Raw genomic sequence first — 27,137 nt, 5'->3', positions numbered from 1 at the left:
TCATCAAAGTCGGGTGAGGCGCCCCGCTCTGTGCTCGGCCCTTTGGCTCGGCGATAAGCACATTCATTGTCGAGCGAGTTCGTTTGCCCTGCGCAGCCTTTCGGCAAGCTTTTGCAAAATGCCGCTTGGTCGTGCACAAATGACATATCGCATCACGAGCCGGGCAAACCGACCTGGGATGTTGTCGATTCCCGCAGAAGTAACACGTCGCGTATCGTCCGGGCTTTGGTCCGCAGCTGCGGCGGCCGTCAAGCCCGGATCTGGGTCTTCCTCGGGAGCGGCCGGGGATTCCGGCAGAGATGTCGAGTCTGCATCCGCGTCCTCGGCGGTAGCTCTCTCCGGTCGAGCTTGTCGAGCTTGTCGAGTCGTCCCCGCAGTGACGTATGAGTGTTCATACGCGTCAGATTGTTCCCGAGCTTGGGTGTAGACGTGAGCAAGCCGTCGTGCTTCAGCGAGCGTCAAGTCGGCTTCTTCAATAAGTCTTTGTCTGACGGTTGAGGAGCTGAGTCCTGAGACAAAATAATCGCGTACAAGATCATCTTGTACTTGCTCATGTGTACGTACCGCCGGAGCACTATCGGCAAGCAGACGTCGTAGCTCTTGCGCGAAATGATCCAGCGTCTCCGTGGGCTGTTGTTTCCGTATTGCGAGCAGGTGCCTGGAATAAACCGCACTTCGTTTCTTGATATAAATTTGCTTTAGCTCTGTCACCGCGGCATCGAAAGTCACACACTGTTTCATGGCCCGGTAAACGTTATGATGCACTTTTGTCTGGAGCACCCCTAATTTCTTTTCATCAGTGACAGCAGTTTCCTGGGCCTTGAATTGATTGTCCAAGGTCTTCAGCCAATGCGTCAGCTCCGCGCCCGAATCCGCTGCTTGCGGGTCGGCTGTGAATTGCGGCACCTGAATCATTCTGTGTCCCGCCATGGCGTCCACATTCGCCTCTTGTTCTCGATTGGACAGCGAGATAGATTGTCATTAATTGTAATGGAAATCAATCAGTTCCACGACATTGTCCTGTAGGTAGGTTTAATGACAATCTGATCTCTGGCAACATCCTGTAAAATACAATCATGCAATATATATATCAGGATCATGGAATCATATAGAAAGGATCAATAATATCAATCAATGCAAGCAAGCCTAGATTATCTTCATATACGCACCATCCGAGTCTACATGTCAAAGAATAAATGTCGTAGGAGCGTCCCGGAGCAGCAGTCGTCCGAGTTCTTATAGACGCCTCTCAGTGGTTCGAGCGAGCATCACACCTGGGTTCAACTTACATACTTTTTCATTACAGGAGTATCTTCTCTTCTGGACTTGGTTATGAATAACGTCCCTGCAAATGTCTGCTACTCTTCTTCTGCTCCAATCGATTCTTCTGATCATGTGCTTGTTAAAGTGGACATCTCTCTGACCATTCTTAGAGAGCCTCCTCAGCGCCGACGAGTCTGGCATTTCACTCAGGCCGACTGGCTGGGTCTGCAAGCAGCCATCAATCATCTGGACTGGTCTCCCATCTCTACTGCCTCTGACATCAATTCTTCCTGGGAATTCTTCCAAAGCAAACTGCTCTCTCTAATGCACAGATTTATCCCATCTCGTCTTCAGTTGTCTTACCCTTCCTCCCGTCCATGGTACACTGCATCTTGTGGTGAGGCAGTTGCCCTGAAACAACTTGCCTTTGCCTCTTGGAAGGCAAATCCAACTGAAGGCAATCTCAGTTCCTTCCACCAAGCTCGAAACAAGTGTGTGTCTACCCTCAGGAGTGCCAGGAAGCACTATCTCTCCACACTCAAGATTGAACTCTCAAACCTGTCTCCTTCCTCCAAATCCTGGTGACGTCTGGTCATATCCGTTTCTGGTGTTTGTTCCCCCTCCGTTCCCTCCCTTACCTCAAATGGCTACACAGTTGACACCGCACGTGACAAAGCTGAATGCCTCAACTCTGTGTTTGCCTCAAAATCTTGTGTCCCAAACCCATCTCTCTCTGTTCCCACCTTTCACAGTCAAACCCAACTGCTCCTGGACTCTGTGTCCTTCTCTCCTGACAAGGTGGAGAAGTTTTTATCAAACCTCGACTCTGATTCTGCAACTGGACCAGACGGCACCAGCCCACGGGTCCTAAAATCCTGCTCTGCCGCTCTATCTCACCCTCTCTCTGTTCTTTTCACCCTCTCTTTTGCTCAAGGTCATCTGCCAGCATCTTGGAAACAGCAAACATTACCGCTTTGCACAAAAAGGTGCAAAAACAGATCCTTGCAACTACAGACCAATCAGCCTGCTCCCAATTATCAGCAAAGTCATGGAATCCATCATTGCTTCGGGTATCAAATCCTTCCTCTTCTCCAATGGCTTGATCTCTGATCATCAATTTGGATTCAGACCAGGTCATTCTACTCTGGACATGTTGCTTCTGCTGTCTCAACAATGGATGGAGGTTCTCAATACCAAACAGGAAATCAGAGCTGTCTCACTTGACATATCACGTGCCTTCGATGCGGTCTGGCACCCAGCTCTGCTCACCAAACTCTCCTCCTATGGTATCCATGGAAATCTCCACTCATGGCTTGCGGACTTCCTCTCTGGTCGTACGCAACGTGTGGACCTGAATGGATTTCTCTCGTCTCCCCTTCCTGTTCTGGCTGGAGTTCCCCAAGGTAGTGTTCTGGGCCCTGTGCTATTTCTGGTCTTCATCAATGATCTCTCCGACTCTCTGGAAAATCCTCTCTATCTCTTTGCTGATGACTCCACTATCTGCCGCTCCATTCCTCATCCCTCAGATCGGCAGTCTGCAGCCTCCTCACTCTCTGCAGACCTGGACAAAATCACAGACTGGTCAAACAAGTGGAACATGTCTTTCAATCCTGACAAATCTGACACTCTTACAATGTCTCTCCAAAAGGACCGACTGGAAAACCCTCCCATCTACTTTCTCAACAATCCTCTCCAAGAAGTTCTGTCGCTCAAGCTTTTGGGTCTCACTATCTGCCATGATCTTTCTTGGGAAAACCACATTTCCAAGCTGGCCTCCAAAGCCAGTCGCCGAATGGGCATCCTCCGTCGTGCGAATTCCTTCCTCAAATGTTGTGTTTGTGTCCTTCCCCCTCTCCCCATCTTGTCTGCCGCTCCCCTTGATTTTCGTGTTTTGTGTGTCGGTTTGACATTTTGTGTGATTAATGTTAGCTCTTTCACGAGCCTCGAACTTGTATACAATAACAATAATAATAATAAAATAAAATAAACCCTCGCGATGATGTATTTTCAGTGGTTTTTTAAGGCTTTTGTGTTAAAACAAATATGGCGGCGGAACCACGTGCCAGATGACGTCATCATTTTTTTTTTCTGTTGTAATTTATTCCTAGATTATGCTCAAGAAATTTCATCTTCATTGGATGAAGTTTTGTACTTGTCGAATTATGACGTCATAATGGAGGCACCTATGACATCATCATTAACATATTTTATTCCCCATGGAGAGTTCTTTACAATGAGCCATGTCTCAATTTTTTCTATTCAGCGCTTTCAGAGATATTGAGGTGCAAAGTATTTCGGTTTTTCCAAGATGGCGGCCGAACCACGTGACTGATGACATCATCATTTTATTTTCTCCACCAGTTTATGCCAACATGGCGCTCAATAAATTTCACCTTGATCGGATGAAGTATTGTGCTTGTCGAATTATGACGTCATAATGGAGTCACTTATGACATCATCATTAACATATTTTATTCCCCATGGAGAGTTCTTTGCAATGAGCCATGTCTCATTTTGTTTCTATTCAGCATTTTCCGAGATATTGAGGTGCAACGGTTTTGATTTTTCCAAGATGGCGGCCGAACCACGTGACCTATGACGTCATAATTATCATCAAAAATTATACTGGGGGAGTTGCACCGATGGTGAAAAATTCCTGTCAATCAGACCAATGGTTGCAGAGAAAATCATATTTATTCTGTGCGGACAAACAAACAGACAAACGGACTCAAATGCAATACCCTCTCCTCAGGCGAGGGTAATCAAGGACCCAACTTGGCAGCCAGGTCAAGGCTAGTGTCCTGCACGACACGCAGGGCAGGGAAAAACATGTCCACCCCACAAGGGAAGTACGACAACAACAGTAGAGAACAGGTACATCCGGGGATCTGTGGAAGAGAGAGGCCTGTGGTGGGATGCATGGGATAAACAAGATGGACACTACAATGACTTTCAGAAAAGAAAATGGAATTGGAAGGAGGTGGATTTGGGGTAGATTAACAGGGGTAGAAAAGATCAAGGTTGTGGATGGGGGAAGATAAGAGATGGTGGTGAACAGCTATTTTAAAGAGATGGTGGTGAACAGCTGTTTTAAAGACCTGGAGGGAGGAGTGGGATCAAGAGATTGTGGGAGTTTGTTCTAGAGGCGGTGAAAAAGAGGAACGAAAGAGTGAAGGTGAGCAGTGAGTTTTGATTTTGGCAGTTTCACCATAAGAGTGTTGCTGGCAGATCTTGTTCGACCTGTAGGAATATTTGGGGGACAGAGCACCAACAGAGCTGGGGGAGGTAGGACTGAGAAGAGTCAGGAGAAAACAAAAAGACCACCAACCTGCCTGAGGTGAGTGAGTGAACGGCCCTCGGAGTTAGCTTCATCGCGGGAGATTCCAATGATTCTGAACGCTTTGGTTTCAACCGCGTGAAGCCGAGCTAGGTGTGAGGCAGGAGCACCAGCCCAGACGGGAGAGCAGTATTCCATTGAGCTGCGGATGAAAGCCTTGTGTGTGGTGAGGAGCTCAGGTGTGCCAAGAAAGGACTTTGTATGATGGTGGATGCCCAGTGGGTGACTGGCTTTGGAGGCCAGCTTGGAAATGTGGTTTTTCCAGGAATGATCATGGCAGATAGTGAGACCCAAAAGCTTGAGTGACAGAACTTCTTGGAGAGGATTGTTCAGAAAGTAGATGGGAGGGTTGTCCAGACAGTCTTTTCGGAGACATTGTATGAGTGTGAGATTTGTCAGGATTGAAAGACATGTTCCACTTGTTTGACCAGTCTGTGATTTTGTCAAGGTGTGTGTCAAGAACGTGTGTTCTGTTGGCAAGCAGCGTGCTCGGTGTGTTCTGTTGGCAAGCAGCTTGCTCGGTGTGTTCTGTTAGCATGCAGCTTGCTCTGTGTGTTCTGTTGGCATGCATCTTGCTCGGTGTGTTCTGTTAGCATGCAGCTTGCTCGGTGTGTTCTGTTGGCAAGCAGCTTGCTCGGTGTGTTCTGTTAGCATGCAGCTTGCTCTGTGTGTTCTGTTAGCATGCAGCTAGCTCTGTTTTTTTTTTTTTGTTTGTTTTTTTTTTTGTATACAACATCGAGGCTCGTGAAAGAGCGAACATTAATCACACAGAAAGACAAACAGACACATAAAACAAATAACATCGGGAGGAGTAGACAAGATGGGGAGAGAGAGGGAAGGACACAAACACAACATTTGAGAGCAGGGACCGAGAGACATGGAGACATCGAGAGAACTGTGGGAGGAAGAGGGCTTTGGGGGGGAGGCATGGGAAGGGGGGGGGGGGGGTGGGAGAGGTATAAAACATATGGACACTGCCAGGACTTCCAGGAAAGAAGTTGGAATTTCAAACAAGGTGGATCTGGGGTGAATTTGTGGGGGTAGAAAAGATCAAGGTTTTGGATGGGGGAAGATAAGAGATGGTGGTGAACAGCTGTTTTAAAGACCTGGAGGGAGGAGTGTGATTGAAGTGACTGTGGGAGTTTGTTCCAGAGGCGGGAGAAAAGAGGAATGAAAGAGTGAAGGTGAGCAGAGAGCCGAGATTTCGGCAGTTTAACCATCAGAGGGTGGCTGGCAGATCTTGTGCGACCTGTAGGAATATTTGGGGGACAGAGCACAGAGAGAGCTGGGGGAGCAACGCCAGAGAGGAGTCGGTAGAAGACAGAAACACCACCTACCTGCCTGCGGTGAGTGAGTGAAAGGCCCTCAGAGATAGCTTCATCGCGGGAGATTCCAATGATTCTGAAAGCTTTGGATTCAACAGCGTGAAGCCGAGCCAGGTGTGAGGCAGGAGCACCAGCCCATAGGGGAGAACAGTATTCCATTGAGCTGCGGATGAAAGCCTTGTATGTGATGAGGAGCTCAGGTGTGCCTAGGAAGGACTTCGCATGACAGAGGATGCCCAGTCGGCGACTGGCTTTGGAGGCCAGCTTGGAAATGTGGTTTTCCCAAGAAAGATCATGGCAGATAGTGAGACCCAAAATCTTGAGCGACAGAACTTCTTGGAGAGGATTGTTGAGAAAGTAGATGGGAGGGTTGTCCAGTAAATCTTTTCGGAGAGACATAGTAAGAGTGTGAGATTTGTCAGGATTGAAAGACATGTTCCACTTGTTTGACCAGTCTGTGATCTTCAGAGAGTGAGGAGGCTGCAGACTGCCGATCTGAGGGAAGAGGAATGGAGCGGCAGAGAGTGGAGTCATCAGCAAAGAGATAGAGAGGATTTTCCAGAGAGTCGGAGAGATCATTGATAAAGACCAGAAAAAGCATAGGGCCCAGCCCACTGCCTTGGGGAACTCCAGCCTGAACAGGAAGGGGAGATGAGAGAAATCCATTCAGGGCCACACGTTGACTACGACCAGAGAGGAAGTCCGCAAGCCATGCATGGAGATTTCCATGGATACCATAGGAGGAGAGTTTGGTGAGCAGAGCTGGGTGCCAGACCGTATCGAAGGCACGTATATGTCAAGGGAGATAGCTCTGATTTCCTGTTTGGCATTGAGGACCTCCATCCATTGTTGAGACAGCAGAAGCAGAATGTCCAGAGTAGAGTGACCTGGTCTGAAACCAAATTGATGATCAGAGATCAAGCCATTGGAGAAGAGGAAAGATTTCATATCCGAAGCAATGATGGATTCCATGACTTTGCTGATAATTGGGAGCAGGCTGATTGGTCTGTAGTTGCAAGGATCTGTTTTTGCACCTTTTTTGTGTAAAGCGGTAATGTTTGCTGATTTCCAGGATGCTGGCAGATGACCTTGAGCAAAAGATAGGGTGAAAAGAACAGAGAGAGGGTGAGATAGAGCGGCAGAGCAGGATTTTAGGACCCGTGGGCTGATGCCGTTTGGTCCAGTTGCAGAATCAGAGTCGAGGTTTGACAAAAACTCCTCCACCTTGTCAGGAGAGAAGGACACAGAGTCCAGGAGCAGTTGGGTTCGACTGGGAAAGGTGGGAACAGAGAGAGATGGGTTTGGGACTAAGGATTTTGAGGCAAACACAGAGTTGAGGCATTCGGCTTTGTCACGTGCGATGTCAACTGTGTGGCCATTTGAGGTAAGGGAGGGGATGGAGGGGGAACAAACACCAGAAACGGATTTGACCAGACGCCACCAGGATTTGGAGGAAGGAGACAGGTTTGAGAGATCATTCTTGAGTGAGGAGAGATAGTGCTTCCTGGCACTCCTGAGGGTAGACACACACTTGTTCCGAGCTTGGTGGAAGGAACTGAGATTGCTTTCAGTTGGATTAGCCTTCCAAGAGGCAAAGGCAAGTTGTTTCAGGGCAACTGCCTCACCACAAGATTCAGTGTACCATGGACGGGAGGACGGGTAAGACAACTGAAGGTGAGATGGGATAAATCTGTGCATGAGAGAGATCAGTTTGCTTTGGAAGAATTTCCAGGAAGAATTGATGTCATAGGCAGTGGAGATGGGAGACCAATCCAGACGATTGATGGCTGCTTGAAGACCGTCCCAGTCGGCCTGAGTGAAATGCCAGACTCGTCGACGCTGAGGAGGCTCTCTGAGAATGGCCAGAGAGATGTCCACTTTGACAAGCACATGATCAGAAGAACCGATTGGAGCAGAAGAAGAGCAGCAGACATTAGCAGGGAAGTTTGTCATAACCAAGTCCAGAAGAGAAGATGCTCCATTGGCTGAGACCCGGGTCGGGAAATTGACAGATTGTGTCAATCCCAGTGAGTCACAGAAGTCCTTTGCTGAGGTGCCATGACTGGTGAGAGAGGAACCCACACCCAACCAGGTGGCATGATGACAGTTGAAGTCACCACATATGAGGAAGAGAGAGTTGGGATGAGTGGATAGAAGTTGGTCCATGTTGTCAGACAGTGAAATGTAGATGGAGTCATCACTGTTTGGGGGACGGTACAGAACACATATGAACAAAAGGTGGGAGCGGAGAGAGAGCCGTAGCCAGAGGTACTCCTGGGGGTGAGGATGAGAGAGGGCAGTGCAAGGAGAGTGAGGAAGAGAGTTTTTGATAAAGATAGCCACCCCACCACCAGGCCGAGGCTCAGGTCTATCGTACCAGAGGAGGGAGTAACCAGGAAGAGATATTAAGGAATCGGAGACATCTTGAAGGAGGAAAGTCTCTGTTAAGCAGATCAAGTCTGGATTGTCAGAAGCAACCTGAATGGAGAGATCAGTCAGGTTTGAGCGAAGGCCCCGGATGTTTGAGGTCCATACCGTTAATGAAGAGAGAGGGGGAGCATCGGGTACAGGACAGGGGAGGGGAGGAGTAGGGTAAGATGAAGGATGAGAGGGGGAGGTAGGGAGAGCAGTTGATAGTGTGTCAGAGATTGCAGAAGAGTTCCAAGAAAGGGAAGGATGAGGAGGATGAAAGGTTTGATGGTGAAGGGATGAGGCACAGTGAGGGGTTGTTTGAGGGGGGGCAGAGGAAAGTAGAAGGTTGGGGGGGGGGGTGGAGGTATGAGGTAGAAGGGAGACGAAGTGGGGAGGAGGCAGCTTTGAGGAGGAGGGGGGAGGAGGGAGAATTGGAGAGGAATGGTATGGGGGGAGATTTGAATGGGAGGGGTTGGGGGGGAGTTTTGAAGGGGAGGAGTGAGGGGGGAGTTTAGGAGGGGAGGGGCAAGGGGGGAGTTTAGGAGGGAAGGGGCAAGGGGGAAGTTTAGAAGTGGAGGGGCAAGGGGGGAGTTTAGGAGTGTAGGGGCGAGGGGGGGGATTTGGAGGGGAGGGGCAAGGGGTGAGTTTAGGAGGGGAAGGGCAAGGGGGGAGTGGAGGGGCAAGGGGGGGGTTGGAGGGGAGGGGCAAGGGGGGAGTTTAGGAGGGGAGAAATTGAGAAAAGCCTTTTCATTAGGAAGAAAACCAGCGTGTTGTAAAATACCACTGAGTAAAACACTGAAGGGGAAAGGTTAAACATATTTAAATAATATTTAAACAGAACCGTGAACAATCTTATATGCACAAAATACCAACGGGGGGAGAGCCGAGGGGGACCACCACGAGTCACGTGAACAGGGCAAACGGTGGATGGCAAGGAGATAATGGGGGCGGGGCGAACAGCACACCTGGACAGAAAATACAGGATGAGACAACAGTACACGTGGAGAAAGGAAAATAAATGTTGTAGTTTTTTTTTTTTTTTTTTGGGGGGGTGGGGGGGGGTGGGGATTTAGAACGTTAGACAGAGTATTATGTTCGGGGTAGAAGGGAAAAAACTAAGAGCCAAGCAAAACACGCTTAAGTTAACAAACACCGACGGGGGTACAACTACAAGGCCGCACACGAGGAGCAGAACACGATTAATTAATTACGTGTTACAGGAAATTCAAACCAAAACTAACTATAATCAAACAATAACGCATGGACGATAAAATAACGAGTTGAAATTTGACAATCTATCTGGGGAAATGGGGGAGAAACACGTGGTCGAAGAACGAACGAACTAATAAGAATGAATAAACGAATGAGAACAGAGAGGAAATGTTTTTTTTTTGTTTTTTTTGAGTTGAGATTTACATAAGGAAGTAGGCTATGGGGTGAAAAGACTGGGAAAACAGAGAACGAAAGTTATTGGATCACAAAAACACGGACCGCTGAGAGAAAAACAAAGCCTCAAGGTTGTACAGTGTACACTGTACAAGGCCTCAAGACACGACACGAATTAACACGATTTTCAATACAGGTATGAAAGATTTGCACCGAAAATCTTCGTCGGGAGACAATATATACACCATAAAATAAATACAGTTATAACGAAAATACAAATGGGAACAATTACTAAACTTCGATTTCGATGGAGAGCGTGGAGAGCTGAGAATAAACGAACCCTCGCCAGCAAGACCGGAAACGGAAGTGTGTTCTGTTAGCATGCAGCTTGCCCTGTGTGTTCTGTTAGCATGCAGCTTGCTCGGTGTGTTCTGTTAGCATGCAGCTTGCTCGATGTGTTCTGTTAGCATGCAGCTTGCTCGGTGTGTTCTGTTGGCATGCAGCTTGCTCGGTGTGTTTTGTTAGCATGCAGCTTGCTCGATGTGTTCTGTTAGCATGCAGCTTGCTCGATGTGTTCTGTTGGCATGCAGCTTGCTCGGTGTGTTTTGTTAGTAACAGGTTGCAAACTTTGGAAACTTTGTGTCAACCGTTTACACTGAAGACTGAGTTTCTATGAGGAAATTTTGATGAAGTGCTGAGTGTGGTGGATTAAGTATTCTACAAATCAGGTTTGATGTATTGGCTGTTAGTTTTGTCATTCAGTTGTATAAACATCCATAATGAAAGATTGGATACATTTAATTAGTAGCTCTTTCAATTTGTGCATGGTGTGAACATTATGAACATGGAAGAGTTTAATTACAGTGATGACAGATAAGTACTAAACTCTCCTGTCTGTTCTCCACTCTCCCCCACACACTCCCTGTGAATTATCGGTCATGAAAATCCTTGGGGAAAACCTTCCAGGCGGAGCCAGCAACGGGATCTGGCGGTGAGTATGACAGGATCTTACAATCTTGTTACCTAGTGTGACTTCAAATACTGTACACAATAATTATGATAACTTCTGTTATGTTTCTTCCTGCAAGTCATTGAAGTGCAAGTCATCATTTTCTCGGAAGAAACACACGAAGTATTGTTATCACTAAAGTACCCACTTATTCCACAGAACCTAGCTCAGCATCTTGCTGTATTAACCATGGCTTTTAGAATCATTGATCTCTCCCACGATGAAGATGTTTCTGAGGGTCTTTCTCGCAGGCAGGTCGGTGGTCTTTCTGTCTTCTTCCGACTCCTCTCAGACATTGCACCCTTTGCGCTTTCTGTACTTTGTCCCCACACTCACCCAGGTTTCTTCAGGGCTCATATGATCGTCCACCATCAACCCCTTTCTGGTTAAATTACCTGCAGGCCCTCCATAATTATTGGAATGGTGAAGTCATATTCATTATTGTGCTTTATACAGTCAACCCTCGTTAATCCGGACTACTTTGTTCCCAGCACCCAATGTCGGACAAACAATTTTGCGGATTATAGGGATAAAAAGAATGGCGGAAATGTGTTGCTGGATGTTTGGTCGGATAGCACGATGTTTGGATTAAACAGGTTCGGATTAACGAGGATTGACTGTACTCAAAAAGCTAACTCCGAGAAATTTGCATTATATGACATAAGAGTACAGAAGGTTACCTTTTTTTCTTTTTCTTTTTTTTTCTTTTTTTTTTGTATACAAGATCGAGGCTTGTATAAGAGGCATTAATCACACAAAAAACAAACGTACACATAAAACGTACAATAAAGGGAGCGGGAGACAGGATGGGGAGGCAAAGGGGAAGCACACAAGTACAACATTTGAGAGCAGGGACATCGGGAGTTCTATGTGAGGGAGAGAGCTTGGAGGGAAGAGGCATGGGAAGGGGGGGGGGGGTGAGTGGGGGTGAGTGAGGTATAAAACACATGGACACTGCTGCAACTTCCAGGAAAGAAGTCGATATTTCAAAAAAGTAATCTGTTGTGAATTAGTGAGGGTAGAAAAGATCCAGGTTTTGGATGGGGGAAGATAAGAGATGGTGGTGAACAGCTCTTTTAAAGACCTGGAGGGAGGAGTGGGATTGAAGGGAGTGGGGGAGTTTGTTCCAGAGGTGGGAAAAAAGAGGAATGAAAGAGTGAAGGTGAGCAGAGAGTCTTGATTTTGGCAGTTTCACCAGAAGAGGGTTGCTGGCAGATCTTGTGCGACCTGTAGGAATATTTGGGGGACAGAGCACAGACAGAGCTCGGGGAGCTAGGCCGGAGAGGAGTCGGTAGAAGATCGACTGTGCACCAGTTGAGTTTTGGAGGAGAGGGGGGAGTTTTGGAGGAGAGGGGGGAGTTTTGGAGGAGAGGGGGGAGTTTTGGAGGAGAGGGGGGAGTTTTGGAGGAGAGGGGGGAGTTTTGGAGGTGAGGGGGGAGTTTTGGAGGAGAGGGTGGAGTTTTGGAGGAGAGGGGGGAGTTTTGGAGGAGAGGGGGGGAGTTTTGGAGGAGAGGGGGGAGTTTTGGAGGAGAGGAGGGAGTTTTGGAGGAGAGGGGGGAGTTTTGGAGGAGAGGGGGGAGTTTTGGAGGAGAGGGGGGAGTTTTGGAGGAGAGGGGGGAGTTTTGGAGGAGAGGGGGGAGTTTTGGAGGAGAGGGGGGAGTTTTGGAGGAGAGGGGGGAGTTTTGGAGGAGAGGGGGGAGTTTTGGAGGAGAGGGGGGAGTTTTGGAGGAGAGGGGGGAGTTTGGGAGGAGAGGGGGGAGTTTGGGAGGAGAGGGGGGAGTTTGGGAGGAGAGGGGGGAGTTTGGGAGGAGAGGGGGGAGTTTGGGAGGAGAGGGGGGGAGTTTGGGAGGAGAGGGGGGAGTTTGGGAGGAGAGGGGGGAGTTTGGGAGGAGAGGGGGGAGTTTGGGAGGAGAGGGGGGAGTTTGGGAGGAGAGGGGGGAGTTTGGGAGGAGAGGGGGGAGTTTGGGAGGAGAGGGGGGAGTTTGGGAGGAGAGGGGGGAGTTTGGGAGGAGAGGGGGGAGTTTGGGAGGATAGGGGGGAGTTTTGGAGGATAGGGGGGAGTTTTGGAGGATAGGGGGGAGTTTGGGAGGATAGGGGGGAGTTTGGGAGGATAGGAGGGAGTTTGGGAGGATAGGGGGGAGTTTGGGAGGATAGGGGGGAGTTTGGGAGGATAGGGGGGAGTTTGGGAGGATAGGGGGGAGTTTGGGAGGATAGGGGGGAGTTTGGGAGGATAGGGGGGAGTTTGGGAGGAGAGGGGGGGAGTTTAGGAGGAGAGGGGCAAGGGGGAGTTTAGGAGGGGAGGGGCGAGGGGGGAATTTAGGAGGAGAAGGATGGGTTTGGATTTTAGAAAGTGTTAGACGATTAATGGAAAATGAACATTTTTTGCAAAATGAGTTTCTTGTGATTTTCAAGTCAGAGATCCGTTTGAAAACGTTGAAGGGGTGGTGGATTGCAGGTGAATTTAGGGAATGTAGGAAGGAAGAACTGTAAGAGATGGAATTTTTCTTTTAAATGAAGAGATTTGGTGGGCAACTCGAAAACAACTTTTTAAAGAAGAAGAAGAGGAAGAAAAATGTGTTATGATATGCAACAGAATAGGCCTGGTGTTGGCTTCGCGGGTTGTGTGCCGGCTTGGGATCCTCAGATCCTGGGTTTGAATCCCGGACGATTGCTGAACCAACGCCAGGGGGGTTGACTCAGCCTGTCATCCTTCCGAGGTCGGCAAATTTGTGTACCAGCTCACTGGTAATTCCCTGTCTGTCACAAGAGGCGACTGACAGGGTTGGCGGCAAGAAGAGCATCCGGCCATAAAACATTGCTTCAAAAAGGGGACCACGGTGCCCAAAAAAGTCAAATCCCTGCTTTGCGGGGCAAAATGGCCTCCAAAGGCGGTTCAATATACAACAGAATACAACACTTCAGGGGAAAGTTCAATATACAACAAATACAACAGAATACAACGCTTGAAATGAATTGAGAGGAAAGAAATTGGGAGGAAATTGCGTTGGAAATGAATGTAGAAGGAAGTAGAGGACGGGGAAGACCGAGAAAGACTTGGCTAAAGATGGTGGAAGAAGAAATGCGGGCAAGAGGGTTAACAAGGAGGGATGCAGAAAATAGGGCAAAATGGAGAAGATTGTCATGGGGACCGCAAGGCGAACCCCCACTCTAGCAGGGAAAATGGCCTTAAAATGCATGTTGTTGTTTGTTGTTGTACAACGCTTCAGAGGAAAGTTCAATATACAACATAATACAACACTTCAGGGGAAAGTTTAAACATTTTAAAACGAAGCCGTGAAAACTATCTGGGCAAATTCGCTAAATGAGGGCATGGAAGATTCCTAAGGGGGATTAAGCATTCCAGCACAGGTTCAGAAGCAGGAACAGAAGGACAGGAGATTGACAGAAAGGAGAGCAGAGAACAACGGAACAGGGAGGTGTATAAGCAATACGTCAGTACGGGAGGAGAGGCCTACTTTTTCAATTCTTCGTTAATATGTTTTTTTGAAGGTTCGGTGAAAGTGGATCAGAGTAAGAAGGATGAGGTTGAAGAAGTATGGTGAGAACTGGAATTGGAAAGGTGTCGGCTGTAGAGGATTGAGTTATGAAGGAAGGAGAGAGAGAAAAAAACGGGTGGGGCGAAATGCATGGTCGAAGAACGAACGGACATTGCAAAGAAAAGGAAATTAGACGATTTTTTTGTTGTTGTATCAAGACGAAACAGAGGGTAAGATGTTCGGGGAACTATGGGGTGAAAAAAAGACTGAAAAAAAACAGTGAGACAACGAAAGTAAATAGACAAACGACCGCCGAGAGGAAACAACAAAGCCTCGAGGCTTGGAAAACCAGGCCTGAAAAACGCGGCAGGAACCAACAGACGATTTTACACAGTTACAGTCATGTGAAAAAGTAAGTACACCCCATGTAAAGTTTTGACTTTTTCAACATATTTCAACATACAGCTATTTGATCTTCATTTCAACAATATTGATAGATAAAGGTGATATAATAACAAATATCATGAAACATTTATATTTTTTAGAGCCTGGTGTTGGCTTAGCGGTTAGGGTGCTGGCTTGGGATCCTACGATCCTGGGTTCGAATCCCGGTCGATCGCTGAATTAACGCCAGGGGGGTTGACTCAGCCTGTCATCCTTCCGAGGTCGGCAAATTGAGTGCCAGCTTGCTGGGATGAATGATCCCGGTGTGTACCCCGGTTTAGAATAGGTGCACCGTATCCCTGCGTATCGTAAGAGCGTGACCAAGGGTTGGCGTCAGGAAGGGCATCCGGCCATAAAAACATTGCCTCAAACAGGGCACCATGATTGTCATGGGGCCCGCAAGGCTAACCCCTGCTCTAGCGGGGAAAAATGGCCTTAAAACGATCATTCATTCATTCATTCATTTACATTTTGTAGTCCATTGTATAATTTAAATAAACATAAATGCAAATTTCGCATGTGGAAAAAGTAAGTACACCCTTGGCTCTAATAGGTTGTATTGCCCCCTTTGACAGAAACAACCTCAAGTAGGCGTTTCTTATAACTGTCTGTCAGTCTCTGACATCGACTGGGAGAAATTTTTGCCCACTCCTCCATGCAGAATTATTTCAGCTGTGCGATGTTTGAGGGGTTTCTTGCATGCACAGCTCGTTTCAAATCCCCCCACAACATCTCGATGGGATTTAGATCCGGGCTTTGACTTGGCCATTCCAGAACCCTCCATTTCTTTCTTTTCAGCCATTCCTTGGTGGATTTACTGGTATGTTTAGTGTCATTGTCATGTTGCGAGGTCCACCTTCGGTTGAGCTTCAACTTTCCGACAGATGGCCTCACATTATCCTCAAGCACCCTCTGGTACAATGAAGGATTCATAGTGAATTCTATGATGGTGAGCTGCCCAGTCCCTGATGCAGCAAAGCTGCCCCAAGCCATAATATTTCTACCACCATGCTTTTCAGTTGTTATCAGGTTCTTGTGGTCAAATTCTGTCTTTGGTTTTCGCGAAATGTGTCTTCTGGTATTGTGGCCAAATAGCTCCACCTTTGACTCATCTGTCCAGAGCACATTGTTCCAGAAGTGCCGGTCTTTACCAAGGTGTTCATTGGCAAACTTTACTCTTGCCCTGATGTTCTTTCTGGACAGCAAAGGTTTCCTCCTGGCATACCTCCCGTGTAGATCAAATTTGTGCAGCCTCTTTCTAATGGTAGACTCGTGCACTTTGACATCAACAGTGGCAAGAGCTACCTGTAGGTTGCGTGATGACATTCTGGGGTCCTTCGAGACTTCTTTCAGCATCTTGCGGTCTGCTCTCGGGCTGAACTTGCTGGGGCGGCCTGGCCTGAACATGTTGGCAGTTGTTTGGAATCTTCTCCACTTGTAGATGATCTTCCGGACAGTCGAATGATTGATTTCAAATTGTTTGGAGATCTTTTTAAATCCCTTCCCAGACTCGTAGGCATCAATAACCTTCTTTCTGAAGGCCTCAGAGAGCTCTTTTGATCTAGGCATGGTGACGCCACACACTTCAACAACAAAGAGCAAACCAAACTAAATGTCTGAGGTTTAAATAAGACAGTTTCCTCCAAGATCCTCGCTCACGATGTTCTAATCATTTGCACCTGAGCTGGTGCACCTGATTCTAATTTTAGGTATTTGAAGTAGTGATAAATGTAGGGGTGTACTTACTTTTTCCACATGCGAAAGTTGCAGCATTTATGTTTATTTAAATTATACAATGGACTACAAAATGTAAATGTTTCATGATATTTGTTATATTATATCACCTTTATCTATCAATATTGTTGAAATGAAGATCAAATAGCTGTATGTTGAAATATGTTGAAAAAGTCAAAACTTTACATGGGGTGTACTTACTTTTTCACGTGACTGTATGCACGATTTCCGCCGAGATCTAACTGGAAACACACAGTGGGCACTCGCACCATAAAATAAAAATACCGTTTTGACAAAAATACAAATGGTAAAAATTCTTAGCTTTGATAGCCTTGAGAGCTTGGAAAAACACACGACCTCACCGGCAAAACCGGAAGCGGAAGTCAATATTCTTGATATTTCTATGCATATATGTTTTACCATTGTAGAATAATAGCACTTTCTGTGTTCTGTCCACCCATTTTAGGTAAGCATAAGTTTTGGAACAAATGACAATGAGGTGTTTCTTGTTGCATTGATCACTCACACATAAAAGAGCTGTGAATGCTTTAATCCTTTGCTTTTGCTTTGGGAGTCTGCCTTTGGAGTCGGTGGGCATAAACCAACAAGAAGACCAAAGAACTGTGTACGAAAAAAAATCAAGCAATTTGTAAGCTGAAACACCAGAAGAATTCAATTGGAACCATTGCACAAAAATTGGGCATCGTAAATACAATTTTTTATATCTTGAAAAAGAACGAAACCACTCTTGTACTTAGCAATAGCCAACTGCGAGGTTGGCCTCGGAAAATAACTGCAGTTGATGACAGAAAAATCATCAGAGCTGTGAAGAAAATCCCTAAAACAACTGTCAATGACGTCACCAACAACCTCCAGACTATAGGTTAGAAAGTATCACAATCTACGAATTGCATAAGGCTTCGACAGCAGAAGTACAAAGTCTACACTGCAAGATGCAGACTTCTCATCAGCACAAAAAATAGAAAGGCCAGATTAGAATTTGCCAAGAAGTACAGAGGTGAGCCAAATAAAGTTCTGGAACAAAGTTTTATTGACAGATGAGACCAAGATAAACCTTTACCAAAGCGATGAAAAGGTGAAAGTGTTGAGAAAGGAAGGAACTGCATATGATCCAAAGCATACGACCTCATCTGTCAAGCATGGTGGAGGTGGCGTCATGGCATGGGCTTGCAAGGCTGCTTCTGCAACTGGCTCACTCATCTTTATCGATGATGTAGCTAATGATGGCAGCAGAATGCATCCGGAAGTGTACAGAAACATTTTGTCTGCCTATGTATGACAAAATCCTGGCATTGGCGAAGCGGCTAGGGTGCCAGCTTAGGATCCTAGGATCCTGGGTTCGAATCCCGGTCGATCGCTGAATTAACGCCAGGGTGGTTGACTCAGCCTGTCATCCTTCCGAGGTCGGCTAATTGAGTACCAGTTCACTGGTAATTCCCTGTTTGTCGTAAAAGGTGACAAACAGGGTTGGCGGCAGGAAGGGCATCCGGCCGTAAAACATTGCTTCACAAAGGGGACCCAAAAACAACAACAACCACGGTGCCCGAAAAAGGCCAACCCCCGCTTGCGGGGAAAAATGGCCTCTAAAGGTGTTTTTTTTTATTTATGACAAAATGCCTCCAAACTAAATGGGTGGCACTTAACCATGCAGCAAGACGATGACCGAAAACACACTACCAACATAACCAAGGAGTTCATCAGGGGATAAAAAGTGGAAGGATTTGGACTGGCCAATTCAATCTCCTGATTTAAATCCAATGGAGCATGCATTTCACTTGCTGAAGAGGAGACTAAAGTCAGAAACCCCCCAAAACAAACAAGTAACTGAAAATGGCTGCAGTAAATGTTTGCCAAAGCATCTGAAAGGAAGATACCAAGAGTTTGGTGACGTTAATCTCAAACAGGCTAAATGCATTTATTGCATTAAACGGATATACAACCAGTACTAATGATTATACTACTTTGATGTACTTCAAGTTAATTTATTCCATTGTTTCTGCTTATCTAAAATGGGGGGGGTGGGGGGGGGGGTGGGGGGTTTGAACATACATGTTGAACATACATGAACAATGAACATACATGCAACTGAACAAACATGAACTATTAAAAACAATAGTTCTACAATGGTAAAACATATTTCCATACAAATACCAAGAAATACAATCTGACCTTCTGTACTCTTGCATCATTTCATCTTTTGATCTCAAATCCAAATCTCCTGAGTTTATTGCAATAAATACAAATTTGACTACATTGTTCCAATACTTATGGAGGGCACTGCAAATCCAGGATTTCTACTCACCTCCACTCATTTGTTCCTCTTTTTCTGCCTGTCAAATCAACTTGTCACATGTGCATCAGGCAATATATTGATTAGCGATTGTGCAAACCACCTTCCTCTTTATTAGCAGGAGACAGCAATCTGTTGGTCGATTTAAGAACATCGTGTGTTCCTGAAAATGTGGTTTGTAAATGAAAAGTTCTGAAATCGCGAGTGATTTCCCCATAGATATAAGGTTGCATTTATGGGAGAACGCTTGGATTCGGAAGAGGGTCAGAGAGCGGTATTCAGGATTGCAAAGCAGATAGCGAAAGAGAGGTGTGATGTGATGGCGGTGAGTTGCTTGAAGGATGAAGTGGGACAAATCGTTGTGGACCCAGATGGAATTAAAGGAAGATGGAAAAGATATATAGAAATGCTGTTGAATACAGAGAATGAATGGGATGGCAACATAGAGAGTAACCCAGTTTTAGGACCGGCAGAGAAGATAACTGAGAAGGAAGTTGAGGAAGCGATGAAAGCAATGAAGAGTAGAAAAGTGGGAGGGCCGATGGGAGTTTTGGGAGATATGTTGAAGGCAGCAGGAAGTTGGGGTGTGAAGAGAATGACAGAGATCTGTAATCTGGTGGTGAAAGAAGGCCGCATTCCAGTGGATTGGGAATTGAGTACCCTCGTCCCTCTATACAAGGGGAAAGGTGACCCTCTAGAGTGTGGCTCGTACCGAGCGATAAAGTTATGGGACATGGAATGAAGGTATTGGAAAGGGTGTTGGAGAGGAGGACAAGGAAGAAGGTGAAGATCGACGAAATGCAGTTTGGATTTATGTCAGGAAGAGGAACGACAGACATGCTCTTTATTGTGAGGCAGTTGCAGGAGAAGTACATGGAGAAGAGGAAGAAGTTTTTTCTTGGGTTTGTTGTGGACCCAATAAATTGATCTTGTTGTTGTTGTTGATCTGGAGAAAGCATTAGATAGGGTTCCACGCGAAGTAGTGACATGAGCACTGAGGAAGTTAGGAGTGGAGGAATGGTTGATCAGAGTAATTATTGCAATGTACGAGAGAGTGCGCACAGTTGTAAGAACGAAGTACAGGAACAGTGGTGAGTTTGAGGTGAAGGTGGGAGTGCATCAGGTGTCGGTACTTAGTCCACTACTATTTGTAGCTGTGATGGAGGTGCTGGCTCAGAACGTAAAGGAGGGTTTACCGTGGGAGTTGTTGTATGCAGATGATCTGGTGTTGATTGCGGAAAGTATGGATGGACTGAAGGAAAAGATGAACAAGTGGAAGGAATGTATGGACACAAAAGGTTTGAAGGTGAATATAGGAAAGACGAAGGTGATAGCATGTGGTGAGGTGGAAAGAACTGGGAAGTGGCCATGTGCTGTGTGCAGGAAGGGTGTCGGAGTGAACTCCATTCAATGTACAATGTGTGCTGAGTGGGTTCATTAAAAATGTAGTGGTCTGAGAGGGTCATTAACCAGTGTGGCAGCTACATTCAAATGTAAGGTGTGCACAGAGGGAGCTGCAGATGGAGGAAATGTTGAGTTGGATCTTGGAGACGGCGTGAAGCTGGAAGGTGTGAAAACATTTTTCTACCTCGGAGACATGCTGAATGGAGAAGGTGGATCAGACTCAGCAACGGTTGCTAGAGTGAGATGTGCATGGAAGAAGTTTTGGGAACTGAGTGGCGTGCTGATGAGGAGGGGAGTGTCGTTGAATCTGAAGGGAAAGGTGGATGCTGCATGAGTGAGAAGTGTTATGATTTATGGGAGCGAGACATGGGTCATGAATGTAGAGCAGCAACGAAGGCTGGAAAGGGTGGAAATGCGAATGGTTCGGTGGATGTGTGGAGTATCGTTGAGAGAGAGGAAGACAAATGATGAATTGCGAAAGATGATGGGAATAGAGCCTGTGATTGATGCTGTGAAGAAGAACAGGTTGAGATCGTTTTGTCATGTGTTGAGAAAGGATGAAAGTGACTGGTTGAGAAGAGTGATGGAAATGAATGTAGAAGGAAGTAGAGGATGGGGAAGACCGAGAAAGACTTGGCTTAAGATGGTGGAAGAAGAAATGCGGGCAAGGGGGTTAACAAGGAGAGTTGCAGAAAATAGGGCAAAATGGAGAAGATTGTCATGGGGACCGCAAGGCCAACCCCCGCTCTAACAGGGAAAATGGCCTTTAAAATGCATGTTGTTTTTTGTATATATGGGGGAATGTGTCCCCCCTGCGATCCCCACCTCCATGACAGAGCTATGGATTTGAACTGTACTGGAAGGTGTCACGATTGAACACGTACCGTGATCTTTTCTTTGTTATTGTGTGTCTTAATCACCCTTGTATCTGCAAAGCTAAAATTGGATGCAATATCTGTACAAGGCAAGCACTCGCATCAAAGGTACTCAGAATTTCTAATTTCCTTTCTTGCGATATCACTTTCCCATCTTTATTTCCACTGGTGTCACTTCCTTGAGCACTTGTCTTCCTTTTCAGAGCCATAGTTACTGATTGGCACAACAATGCACAGAGGCATAGGGGAGATCATTGCTGTAGTATGTATTGCCAGGAAGCAACACGTCGATGTTATTGTCCCAGATGTAAGCCAAATGGGGCTGTGGCGTTTTGTACCGAGATACATTTTTATTTTAAATTCTGCAAGCAAAATTTTTGAGCAAAGGTTCATGAGGTCACGTTTTGTTTTCGTTCTTGAAGAACCGAGTTGACTGAAGTTGAACAAAAGTTCATAATTCACCCCCACCTTTCCCGTTTCCCCAGCATTTCCCTTTTCCCACACTTTTTACTTGATGAATGGCTTCCCATGTGTGATCTCAGAAGAATCATTTGCAAGGAATCTGTTATCATTTGCAAGGAATCTCTTATTTCATTTATATTTATGATGCTGCAAACAGCACAGCAGGTGTGCAATATTGCAGAAAAATGCGTCATCAAACTTTCTAATTCCTCTTATATTGCAGGAAGTAATGCATTGCAGGGATACAAGTCAGAAAGATTGAGAGATCTCTTGGATAACGTTTCACCAAAAGAAGAAATATTAGGTTAGTAAAAAGTTGTATGTTGCTTTGCAAATAATTGCAGTATTCTTTGATTGCATTTGAGAAGAAAAATATTTCTTTTTATGTCTCTGCCATCGAAGTCACCAGAGAAATTATGTTTTTGGGTTGTCTGTCCGTATGTGTGTGTGTTTGTGAAAGGTTTTTTGTTGCCACGTTAACTGAAGAACGGCTGAAGGGATTTAAGTCAAACTTGGTCCAAACAAGTGTGAAAAATGATGCAAAGATCAACTGATTCGATTTTAGCATACAAAGGTCAGAGGTCATGTCAGGTAAAAATGTTATCGAGAAAGGAGTTTGAACTCAACCATGTACATGTACCATGATACATGTAAACAAATTAGATGTTGAGGTCAAATGGTCTTAAGGTTTTCGGTCAAAGTTAGAGTAACAACAAACACAACAACATGCATTTTAAGGCCATTTTCCCTGCCAGAGCGGGGGTTAGCCAGCTTTCCCCCGATCGCTTTTGTCCTGTCTCCAATTGAGTACCTGTGGCGAGATTAGGCCAACTGCTTTAAATCGGGTTAGTCAATTGCTAACGGCTCGAATCCCGGATTGCTAAACCGCTCGGCAAATACCATCTTGTCCGTGGTTCGAGCGGTACTTGTCTCACTGCTTTGCGGAGGGATTGGTAAAGGTATTCAGGAGAACACCTGGACCAATAACCCTGACCAATCTCACCCCGTGGAGGAGCGTTATAAGTACCAGGACTAGAGACGGCCAGCTTAACAGGCCAAGGGGATTAACCACCCCCCCCCCCCCCCCTTGCTGAGGGGAGTGCCGTCTCTGAGATCCGTAACAATTGGTAAAGTAAGCAAAATTTAATGTGGGCGACGTCACGACTTCAAATTATGTCGAGCTTATTTTGTTGCCGAAACCTTTAATCCACCATGATACCACTGATGTGCTCCAGATCACTGATGATTTTGCTTTCTTTGTGAATCTGCTTATTCTGGCATTTTTCTTCATATGTGTGCCACAACACATGGGTGTTATTGCATGCTGTAGATGTAATCCTGAAATCTGTCATTCTCTCTCTCTCTCTCTCTCTCTCTCTCTCTCTGTCTATCTGTCTCTCTGTCTCTCTGTCTCTCTGTCTCTCTGTCTCTCTGTCTCTCTGTGTCTCTCTGTCTCTCTGTCTCTCTCTCTCTCTCTCTCTCTCTCTCTCTCTCGCGCGCCATCTGCTGGCTGTCAGTGCGTTGGGTGCGGTGTCATGGCGTCTGCTCGCTTCATGTCGTGAGTGCTCTGTGTTGGCTGTTTGTTCCACCCCTCCTCCCCCCCATTTCGCTCCTTCGTGTGCTTGTTTCTATTTGTAAAGCTTCCCTGTGTTTCCCCTTCTATGTTGAGACGAGAGAGAGAGCCATAGAGCACACTTATTGTGCAGGTTAAGGTAATCGCCGTTTTTGGGCGGTTCCCTGTTGTTTTTTCCCCCGACCTATTTTCTTCACTTCAAACCTTTTTTTCCCGCTTATATTTCCTTAGTTTGTTTTTTTAACGCTCCCTTTCCCTAAGCTGGGAAAGTCGGAGTACATTACTAACTTCTTCTTCCCGAGCTGGGAGGACGAGGTCGAGCCTCGTGTGTCCAAACATGGCGGCTCCTCACTCGCAGCGATATGCAGCGTTTGAGCAATTATCACGTGAGCATGGCATTGCGTGTTCTCCACCCCAGGGTATTACAGTCGAAGCTATTGTTCTCACGATCGGGAACATGATCGGGTTCGATAAGGTACGTGCGGCGTCGCGTATGAACAAACGGGTTATCGTGTTTGTGTCCGATGTAGAGCACATTGCTCTCATCGTACAACAAGGTTTGTCCCTCGACTCCGGACACTTTGTTATGGTTTATCCCTTGGATACTCCTGCTCAGAAAGTGGTTATTTCAAATGCACCACCATTTCTCGATACCGATACAATCCTTGCAGCGCTGCAGCGATATGGGCAATGTGTGTCCCCATTAATAATGCTCCCTTTGGGCTGTAAGGATGAACGTGTCAGTCACGTGATGAGTTTCCGTAGGCAGGTCTTTATGGTTCTCAAAAAGGAATATCCCTCCTTGAATGTTGCTTTAAAATTCACGACAAATGGCCGCGATTATCAAGTATACATCACCACCGACACCCTAAAGTGCTTTGGTTGTGGTGCAGTGGGACATATGAAACGGTTTTGCCGCAATCAGAAGGAACAGCCTAACATGGTCGAAACGGGAAACAATGACTCGCAGATTAATGTTAACGTTTCCTGCTCGACAAATGTGCAGGATAAACCAGGTAAACAAGTGGACACGCCCCCTCCCGTTGAACCAATGGACAGCGCAAATGAGGGGTTTGTCACCGTTTCCAAAGTAAAAAAACGTAAATCGGCTGTAAGAAGTGCGTCACCTTCTGGGAAAAGGCAAATCAGTGAAAACTCCATCACTGGATTTCAATGTGAAAACAGGTTTGCCTTATTGGAGGAAAAGGACACCTCCACTAGTACAAACATCATCAAGGAAAAAGTGGATTCTAACTTTCCAATCCCAGTGAGTGTCGCTGATCCTTCAGACAGTGTCATCTCACACGAGGACGTTCATTGTGCAGCTTCCTCCTGTCAATCGCAAGAGGAGGAAAAGCACTTAAAATCTCCCCCTAAAAAAGGAATAAATGAGGAAAATAAGGGCACAGAGAGAATAAAAGAGGATAATTTAAATCCACTGGAGGAGAGTGACATCCTTGAATCGAGCATGGTGGTCATGTCACAAACATGCTTGGAGCCCCCCACCTCGCATCCCGAAGAAGTTTCAAATGTGACTCTGGCACAAAACGTTCCTGAAGAAGTTTACTTTATTGAAACTGAGCAATCATGTGATGTGCGCCAGGAAGCTGAAACACCAATTGATTCCCCATATGAGGAATCTGATGGTGAGGGTCAAGAGGAGTCCTCTCAGATTCTAAAGGCTGTAAACAGCCCTTCGGATGACGAGCTTCAGGACTTTTTGAGAGATTCCTATCGGAAAAGGAACATTGAACTGAAAGATCATTTCCCTGATCTGCAGATGTTGATTTTTAAATTGAAGGAAATTGTGCACAACCCTGACACTCCAAATTTCACTGATGCTCAGAAGCACCGGCTAAGAAAAATGATCCAGAAAGCTCGGCAGGAGCTTCGTAAATGAGGTCCCCATGGGTTTTTTGATCTATTTAGTTATTTATCTTCTTTCTTTTTCCGAAAGAATGAGTGTTAGTTTTGGTAGTCTAAACATTAACGGTGGTGTTAGTTTAGAACGCAAAGTTCAGGTAAAAGATCTGACCCGGCGTTTGCACCTGGATGTCTTGTTACTGCAAGAAACGCATGGAGATCTGAATGGCCAAGCCCAATGGAGAAGGCTAATGAAGGGCCAGTGGTTCTTCAGTGATATCAATTGTCTCACTGCTGGAATTGCTTTCTTTGTCTCCTCCTCATTAACACTCACACAAGTTCAATATAATGAAATAATTCCCGGACATCTGGCTTGTCTTCAATTCACTGCCAATAATCAAATCTTTGTTTTTGTAAACATATATGCCCCCTGTAAGAATGCTGAAAGGCAAAACTTCTTTCTAAAGCTAGAAGATCTTCTGAGTACAATTGACTTAAATTGCTCTTTTATAATGAGTGGCGACTTCAACTGCACTCTTGACCCTGCGTTAGATAGAAACAGTGCGGAGCCACATCCTAGATCTGCCATACCTTTGGAGAAAATCATCAAGACGACGGGATTAATAGATGTCTGGCGTATTCAGCACCCTATGCAACGGCAGTTTACTTGGTCTAGATGTACGTCTCAGATGCACACACTAGCCAGGTTAGACAGAATTTATGTCAATACTGTAATGCTTGACAAGATATTGAAATCTGATATTGTGCCTTCTCTTTTTTCTGATCACCTGGCTGTAACCTTGTCCGTTAAGCTTGCTCTGCAGCAACATGGCAGCCCATATTGGAAGTTCAATGTCATGTTGCTGGAAAATGCTGCTTTTTGTGAAGCTTTCAAAGTGTTTTGGATTAGCCTCAAAGAAAGAAAGAATAATTTTGATAACCCGATATTGTGGTGGGACTACGCAAAGGCGCAGATCGCTGTCTTTTGCCAACAGTTTAATTACTTCTCTTCTTTCAGTGTAAAAAGGGAGAGGTTCACACTAGAAAAGGAAATAATGAAGTTGCAAACTGATGTGGCAAATAGCCCCAATAGAACAAATAATCATTTGCTTATGGAAAAGAAGACTCTACTAAACAGCCTGGTCGAATACCAAGCAAAAGGTGCAATGGTCCGTCTACGGATGGATCAGCTATATAATTTAGATGCACCGACCAAATTTTTTTCCCATTTTGATAAAAAGACTACCAATCAAAGGCAAATTGAAACCTTAAAGCTCTCAACTGGTAACACTGTGACGTCACAAGATAATATAAAGAGGGAGGTCTATAACTTCTTTTCAGACCTGTTTTTGGCAAATGATGTTGACGATGGCTCAATAAGTTACTTCACATCTGACTTACCCATGCTAAGTGCTGCTCAAAGGGATCAGCTTGGCTCCTTACTTTCCTTGGAAGAGCTTACACTTTCCCTTGCTTCTTTACCTACGGGTAAATCTCCTGGGTTGGACGGCCTCCCAATAGAGTTTTATAAATCCTTTTGGCCCTTATTAGGCCCAGAACTATTGGAGGTCTTTAATAGTTCATTACGTTGTGGTGACTTGCCGATGAGCTGCCGTAGAGCAGTCATTAGTCTATTACCAAAGAAAGGAGACCCTCAGCTCATTGATAATTGGCGTCCAATCTCTCTCCTAACTTCAGATTATAAAATATTTTCTAAAGTTCTAGCTCGACGCATCGCCCCACTCCTAGAATCGTTGATTCAAAGTGATCAGTCTTTCTGTATCCCTAACCGACAGATACACGATAATATTTTTTTATTAAGAGATCTTTGGGATGTGTGTAAAATAAAAAATGACAATCTTGGTTTGATTGTGCTTGACCAAGAGAAGGCTTTTGACCGTGTAAGTCATGTATATCTTTTCAAGGTGCTAGAGTGTTTTGGACTTGGTCCTGTTTTTCTTTCCATGGTAAAACTGCTCTATAATGGCATTTCCTCAATACTCAGAGTAAACTCTGAGCTAACTTCACCTGTAAAGGTTGGAAGGGGTATCCGTCAGGGATGTCCTTTATCTGGTATTCTGTACTCTTTAACCATTGAGCCTCTTTTAATCAAAGTCCGCAGCATCCTAACCGGATGCAAAAATTTGCTCACAAGGCCTGTGAAAGTCTCTGCATATGCTGACGATATTTGCGCCATCGTACATAATAGTGATGAGATAAAGAAACTGGTGGATTGCTTGGA

At 45.7% G+C, this 27,137-nt stretch overlaps 1 protein-coding gene across 8 annotated transcripts in view; it reads left to right on the top strand.

Moving 5' to 3' along the window:
• Positions 1 to 27,137, top strand: part of LOC137431270 (uncharacterized) — a 917,646-nt gene that overhangs the window by 546,351 nt on the left and 344,158 nt on the right. For 7 of the 8 annotated variants that reach the window (XM_078781781.1, XM_078781779.1, XM_078781782.1 and 4 more), the window contains 2 exons: positions 10,690 to 10,714; positions 21,683 to 21,763. In XM_078781781.1, the coding sequence (XP_078637907.1) occupies positions 10,690 to 10,714; positions 21,683 to 21,763 (106 nt within the window). Of the gene's footprint in view, positions 1 to 10,689; positions 10,715 to 21,682; positions 21,764 to 27,137 lie in introns of those variants that run through there. The other variant, XM_078781784.1, reaches the window with a different exon arrangement.

Source organism: Myxine glutinosa, chromosome 7 (assembly GCF_964187855.1).
Source record: "Myxine glutinosa chromosome 7, kmMyxGlut1.1, whole genome shotgun sequence".
Classification (NCBI taxonomy): domain Eukaryota; kingdom Metazoa; phylum Chordata; class Myxini; order Myxiniformes; family Myxinidae; genus Myxine; species Myxine glutinosa.
This window is presented reverse-complemented; position numbering and strand designations above follow the sequence as displayed.